Source organism: Olea europaea, chromosome 8 (assembly GCF_002742605.1).
Source record: "Olea europaea var. sylvestris chromosome 8, O_europaea_v1, whole genome shotgun sequence".
Taxonomy (NCBI): Eukaryota; Viridiplantae; Streptophyta; class Magnoliopsida; order Lamiales; family Oleaceae; genus Olea; species Olea europaea.
Genome location: NC_036244.1, coordinates 7,464,496 through 7,472,141, shown reverse-complemented (window position 1 = coordinate 7,472,141; position 7,646 = coordinate 7,464,496). Strand labels below are relative to the sequence as shown.

Sequence of the window (7,646 nt, the reverse complement as noted above, 5' to 3'; positions counted from 1 at the left end):
GAAAATGTTCATGATTTTGTAAGAGTCGAGGTTGAAATCGCAAGTCGGTTTTAAAATTTCAAGTTATTCGTGAGAGAGCGTCCAAGTCATTTTTGTTTGCTCTTCTTATTTCCGACTTTGTAGTTCTTTTTAGGGATTTTAGTTGTGGTTCATGCCACTATATGTCTTGAGATAGGAATAAGGAGTCTTATTCTATCACTTCCTATGATATTTCATCCCGTCTTGTCATCGTGGGTTGATTGTATTTCATTTTTTGTTACAAATATACTATTTGACGATTCCTTTTAATGTAACAATCTTTTATTTTTCATAAACGATTCATGTATGCCGAAAATGACAAACGCTGCAGCTTCTTATAAATTGAAGGGTATATCTTTAAGTCATCGCCATCATGTACTTCCATAGGAGGAAGATTATCTTACTTAGAAGGAACTTTGGATTTCAAATGAATTTTGAAGAGACTATCATTAACAATAAACTTATCCTTCAATCTTCAAACCACAAGGCAAACAATACTGTCCAGACAATTCAAGTGTTTCGCTGTCTTGAATACTGCTTGAGATGAATATTTAAGAGTGTGTGTGTGTGTATATATATAGCCATAATTTGTCTCTTAAACAATGCCTTTGTTTGGCCCCCATTCTCATTATTTTTTCTCTCTCTTTTATTTTCAACAACACAATCTTCCATAAAATAATATTACACGCAAATAAAAAAACTTTTCATTCTTTTTCAACCACACATTATTAAAAAAAAACACTATTTCCACCATTAAAATTTAGCAAGATTGGGGGCAATACAATGTTCATTAGTAGCTAGTCCTCGAGAGCTCACTTTTTGCCTTAAAAGTTGTGCACCTAGTAAGGGCTTGTTTGGATTTTTAGAAAGTCAAAAAGAACTTTTGAAACTTAAAAGTTACTTTCGTACTTGTTTGATTCACTTTATAAATGTATTAGAAAAATTTTTAGAGGAGAATTAAAATCTGATTTTAATCTAAGTCAAAGTCAAACAATCAATATTAACTTACTTTTCATGAGTCTCACAACTTTTCAACCACACATTTCAAAAACTTTTATTACAATCTACTAAAAAAATCTAATTGTAATCCCCACCAAACACCCTCTTAATGTGATTTTTCTAAAAACTGTACTGAAAGAGAGAATTTTTTAGAAATTAATTTTCAAACACTAATTAAGGTAATTTTCTTTAAAAACTCTTTTACCAAAAGAAGAAGAAAAAGTGAAAGCCCTGTTAAACATTAACTATGGCATACATAACATTTTTTAACAATAGAAAAAGAAATGAAAAACAAAAGAAACAAGGTATACTTGATATTTTACAATCCATGTTGGCTATTTTGCCAATTTTTAGATAAAATGGTCATGCATGATACAAATGATAACCTAAAAGGTAAAGTGAAGGAAGCTATACCAATGGTCAATATGATTGAAAATATAAAGTGAAGAACAGCTTCCCAACCTAAAACACTTGAAAAAAGAGACACCAACCAACAAACAGCATGTACAAAACACACACAAATAGACACAATAAAAGGGTCTTTTACAGTTCAAATAAACATCTATAAGTTGAAATTCTAAAATTACATACAGTTCTAAGGCTGATATTAAAGTAAAGCACCTTAACTGTCACAGACCATACATACTCCATGTTTTTATAATTTAGCTCTATTATTGTTCTTTGTTAATCCATTTCCATCAGTAGACAATCAGATAAAAGCCCTGGATAAATAAAACCATTTTCTTAACCCGAGCCACTATTCGAGGATCCCTCTTCGTTAGCCAAGAATCGGACAACAACAGTAGTGATGTTATCAGCGCTTCCTCTCTGATAAGCTTCCTGCATTAGCCTTTTAGCCGCTTCTTCTGGATCTTGGATTGGCTTAACCATGGAGACGGCTTCCTGAGAATCGACAAAAATGATTATTATGAATTATTCCTGCTTCTTGAGGAGGAAATTTATGGGTGTCCTTGAAATTGAAGGCTCAAGTGGATTAAAGAACAAGTGAAAAGTATTCCAAAAATTGGATAATTGGATATAGATTAAATAAAAGCTTAAATTGAGAATAAGCAAACCTCATTAGTCACCACATCCCAAAGTCCATCGCTAGCTAGAATAAGAAATTCTAGGGTATTGTCAACCTTTTCCTCCTACATTTTACACCCAAGAAAGGAAACTAGTAATCAATTGCCATTTATGGACTATAACAAACAAACTGTGTCAATCTTGATACGATCTCACGTGTAATAAATCATGCAAGAAATAGCGTCAAGAATCTAAAAACTTCTAGGATAAAACAAGGATTGAAAATATTGCACATTTGGAATTCAATGACGACTTTCAATTACAAGAATGTATTCAAGACTGAAGCTTACTCTATTTATTCAAAAGATACTTAGACAGGTACATCCATGCAACATAATTTCTTTCTGTCAGTTTCTAGTATAATTGAAAATCTGTCATTTTCTGGGGGGAGAAGAGAAAAATTTATGATGATCGGGGGTACAAAATCTGAAAGATCCCCGACAATCATCTCCTGTTAGATAATGAAAACGCAAAAACTTGTTTCATTTATATATCTGTTGGATACTTGGTCATTTTTAACGAATTGATGCAAGTTTCCGAACATACCTGAATTTCTGGATCAGCAACCACAAACTGCTTCAACAGCCTGTCACCAAAAGCACGAGATACAGCAAGCACTCCTCCAACTCTCCAAGTTCCTGCAGAAAATTTGAACGAAGTTATACCCAGTGGCAGAAGCACGAGATAATCAAGGATGAATCTTGCCATGCAATAGTACGTACCTGCCCACATCACAAAACCTCCAGCATCTTCAATACGTTGACGCTCATCAGTTTGGTCTGGCTTGTGATCCCGAGAAACAGCAACAGCTGCAAGATATAATGGCACACTTTAATCTGATGTATAAAAAAGTCCAGCAAGTAGCTTAGCTAGCGTAAACTCTCTGAAATCAACCACGTATGCCAAGTTTTTGAAATAAATTCAGCAACCTAAAAGATTGGTATAGTCCATAAAAAATAAAAGAGTGACCTGAAAATAAGAGGGGAGCAATTCTTGATACTGCATAAAAATCAACATATGAATCATTGGATATTTTTGCATGATGACTTGTATTTCCTATTTCACCGACCAATACATTCTACACTGCATACTTCAGTTTTCAACATTTTTTTCAGTAATTTTTGTTTATACGTGTTATAGCAATATCAACAAATTTCATAAAAATGAAGTATGTAAGTTTCTATTTGCATTATTACTCGTACTCTCCCCAATAGAACTCATTTCAGTCAATTCCAAGGGTTACATAAGTCGGTCTCTTATTAAACTCAGCAGAATCAAATTTCATACATCCTATAAATAGATTTTCACATCATTATTCAGAAAAAAGAAATTCTAAATCCCAGCAAAAGCAATCCCCATGTGCATAATATAATTACTATTAAAATTGAGGCCATAGGAAGATTCTAATTACTGTCTCCTTCACAACCAATGAAGGTTCACACTATTGTATACCTATCCAATGCATTACAAATGCACTTGCAGTAGGTAAATGACGATGGATGCTTCATTAAAGTTTAGACTGCAGTGTTTTATTATTCATCTAGACTGATGCTAAGAATGAAATAAAGTTTCTGATTCTCACCATTACCACCCCTGCAAATAACAGCTCTGGAGTCCCCCACATTTGCAACCAACAAACGGTCCCCAACAAGGATAGCAGTGGAAGCAGTTGATCCAGCATCTCGATTCTGAGTATTCTCTGATTTCAGAAATTCCGAGTCGGTATGGCTATATGCATCAGCTGGAAAGGTCCAAAAAAAAAAACAAAGAAAAACAAAGCAAGTTCATAAGCAGAAGGTAGAATGTGAAGAGGGCAATCATATAGACGTTGTAAAAAGCCAACCTATAGCTGATTTAGTGTCTGAAATAAATTTTGGGTGCCTGATCAGATTACTGAAAAGGTTTTGTTTAACATATTCTGCGGCCCGAGCACCCCCATGGCCTGAAAGTGTAAAAGCAGATACAAAGTTAGATATGGGGTACTGTGGAGTAAAAATGCAACTTGAGACTTAATTGTGGCGGTGCAAGGTGGGACGGGGTGGGGGCTTGAGAGGCTTACCATCAAAGACCCCAAAGAGACCGACTACTTCCCCATCTACACCGTCAATCCTTGTCTCGTAGAAATCCTCCATTGAAGACCTTTTACCAGGAGAGCTAGCATATCCATAGCTGAACTTCCCGTTCTGACTGTTTGAAGGAAAAGTTAAACTAAATGTTAGACCACATACTATTCAACCCTCATGTAGTTATGCAAAATCCTAATGATTTCCCAAAATAAGAATGGAGCAGAGCAAAATGATTTAGAGAAATAATTATAGCAGCAACTACACCTACATATTGAAAATTTATAGCCAATTAATGCAAGAATTGCTCAATATATAGTATTACCATTGAGGTTGAAGCATTTACTCAAATTATGACAAGCATAACTTTCTTAAGGTTCTTAATGCAACCAGTCAACTTTTTTTTTCTTTTTTTTTTTTTTTAAATGTAAAGACAAATGTTTATGCATACAGAGAAATTAAAAAATAGAAAAAATAAAAATAAAAACACTTAAAGAATTCACGAGGTTGAAACAGATATGATTCTCTATTAAATTCCCATTAGAAAAGCATCTCTTTTTTAATATGCCGGGCGTCTGGAAGAAACAGACACGATTCTCTTTTTCATTCGATGTACAAAGTCAATTTCTTGAATGAAAGCAAATAGTCAATTTCTTTCCAAGAAACTGTACTATGGCATGCCATATATGATAAAGAAAATGTCAACCAACCTCTTCACATCATATGGAAACGTAATCTCAAGGGTTCTACATTCACAATACGACAAGAGATGAAACGGCATGAAAGACACGACAGGTAGAGATTTGACCAATAATAACCACGTCACTGAAGATTGTACAGAACGGAAAACCAAATTCCATCCAGCAGCATGAGATTGATGATATATACATTCTCTTACTGAACAATGTCAAAAACAACAAGAACACGACAAAGATTTCTTAAACTACTAATGATATAATTGCATACCATATTTCAAATTGGTGACCAAATCACAAGTCACAACCAGCCCGCTATAAACCCATGATTTTTTCATCATGCAAAATTTGGGAACACATACAGATTATAAAGCATCACAACAATGCTCCCTAAAAGAGTATATAATCAATTCAATAATAAGATTGACAAACAGGATAGGGCATTAATATGAATAATTTCTTATGATTTCAACATTACTTCCTTATTAATCCCATATAGGCACTCTAATGAAATATTAGCTCATTAATTGAACTAAACCAAAAGGCAATTTTTGATTTATCAGAAACAGATAATTCAGATTAAACAATAAATTACAAAAACACAAAACGAAAAACAATCACATATGCATCCTAGACTGGGCAGATTAATACTTTCTTCACCAAATTAAGAACAAAAATAACAATATATATAAACATGTACATATGTATATATTCCTGCAGCAAAATCAGGGGGAGAAGTAGATCACCTGAGGCCACCACCGCTAACTGGGGCATCATCAGCATGGACTTGGCTTGATTGGGACAAGACTGAGTTCAAATACCCCATATTATCTCTTTATCAGGCTTCTTAATTGTTAATCCCTTAATTGCTTCAATTTTGATTTTCTCAAATCAAATGAAAAGGTCAGTATTTGTCTTTCTCTATATTAATAAAACAAATCTTACAAAACCCGGAATGGGAAAACACTTATTATGGCAGAAGATGAGAACCAAATCAAGAAAAAACCAAGATCACAGCATCAGAAATAGGTTCATTCCCAATTATGGATTAATTCAACCTGCCCATAACAGAAAAGAACAAAAAAAAGAAACCAAATTACTCGTCATATTCAAGAATAGATCTAAAATGCTTGTATAAATACAGTGATATAAATACAACAATCAAGAATCCATCTTTATATTTTTGGATATTCAGAAACCCTTGATTTTGTATCACAATATAGTGTATCTATGTGAAAAAATGATGTGTATTTACGATCGATAAGAACAGCCATCAAGAACCATTTTTGCCCAGTTGTTTGTCTTTTTTTTCTGGGCATCAATCGAAGAACCCCTCATATGATCACAATACAATTCAAGAAACTGATTCAACCGTGTGCTTTTCCTTGTGTATTCAAGTTATAACATAAAAATATATACAAAATGCTGTATTTTGTGTAGATTATATAATTTTTTATAAGGAACGGGACCTGAAAACATAGAAGAATGGTCATGAGAACAGAGAGAGAGAGAGAGAGAGAGAGAGAGAGAGGTACCAGAGAAGAGAGACTTTAAAGTGAGAAAGAGAGAGAGAGAAAGAGAGAGAGAAGAAGGGGTTGAGGTTGTAAAAATTGTCATTATTGGAGTAGTTGTTTCAATCAAGTAATAATAGTCAAAGAAATCAATAATGGCTAGTTTTTTCAGTATTCTTAAATTTCTTCATAATATCTGTTCAATACAAATCTTTTATTTCGTGTATTTCTCTATTTTTCTATAAATTTTTAAGAAATAATGAATGAAGAAAAAGGTTTGTTGTTCTTAGATGATTCTGTCTTGCCAAGGAATAAGGATGAGGTTAGTGGGCCCCGCTTTAAGCCAAAAATATGAGGTAAGCAGGGGCTAGATGAGGTTGTGGGGTCTACTTTTAGCCTAAAATGAGATAGGGTGGGATTGTGAGAATTATGTCGATGAATGATCTAATATGCACATATGTAAATATTATTTATTTAAATTATGACATCTCAATTCTAGAGAATTATATTCATTCACTTGTTTTGATTCTCTTTCTTACCTCCTCAAAAAAAAAGGTTGAATCCCCCTAGAGTTTTATGAGGGAGGTAAATCGTGGAATGTACATCAACAAATCAGGAAACAAGAATTGTCTGTACATTGCGCCTACAAACTTTCTTACCTCCTCAAGGTCTCATGGAGCAAGGAGAGAGGGAGAGCCCACTTTTAGCAAGAAAAAAGAGCGTGAGTTGGGGCTAGGAGCAAGGGTGAGAAGTGGTCAAAAGACATGAAGTATCTGTACGTGACGATGTAATATGCACACTTATGACTCTATTTCACATATAGAATGGAATCTAATCGCTTACATGTTTCCTTTATCTCTCGAGGTGTCATGGAGTGAGGCGGGAGCTCACTTTTAACCAAAACACATGAAATAATGTTATTTATTATCGTTATTGTTACAATATCAGTCTAGATTACACTAATTGACAATAAATGAAAAGAACGACTAAATGAGTCACACATAGCCTTACCTCTGATTGAACATATCACATTGAATCATTATTTAGTAGAGGTTTTTTAATTTTTATTTTTCATTCGGTTGAAGAAATTCTGATTTAATCATATCTCTTTACATTATGTATATAAAAATCGTTATATACATGTAGCGCGATCGGTCAATATTATTATATACCATTATTTGAAAAATGGATGGGGCATTGACGTGGTGTCGGAAAGAATCAAAAGACAAAAATGAAGTGTAACTAAAATTGAGGTTACCAAACACTTGGCATTC

The 7,646-nt window shown here is 33.7% G+C and overlaps 1 protein-coding gene across 2 annotated transcripts; it reads right to left on the bottom strand.

Moving 5' to 3' along the window:
• Window positions 1-1,501: 1,501 nt before the first annotated feature.
• Window positions 1,502-6,503, bottom strand: LOC111398697 (probable protein phosphatase 2C 59). 2 transcript variants are annotated; one of them, XM_023025735.1, is made up of 9 exons: window positions 6,397-6,503; window positions 5,608-5,919; window positions 4,163-4,290; window positions 3,947-4,045; window positions 3,686-3,844; window positions 2,826-2,912; window positions 2,650-2,741; window positions 2,094-2,168; window positions 1,502-1,920 (listed from the first exon to the last, which is right to left on the bottom strand). In XM_023025735.1, exons 2-9 carry the CDS (start codon window positions 5,685-5,687, stop codon window positions 1,762-1,764), a joined length of 879 nt encoding a protein of 292 aa, XP_022881503.1. In that variant the 5' UTR covers window positions 5,688-5,919; window positions 6,397-6,503; the 3' UTR covers window positions 1,502-1,761. The 2 variants fall into 2 exon arrangements, with proteins under 2 accessions (XP_022881503.1, XP_022881504.1); XM_023025736.1 differs by having other exon boundaries at window positions 6,331-6,455.
• Between the last annotated feature and the right edge of the window lie 1,143 nt (window positions 6,504-7,646).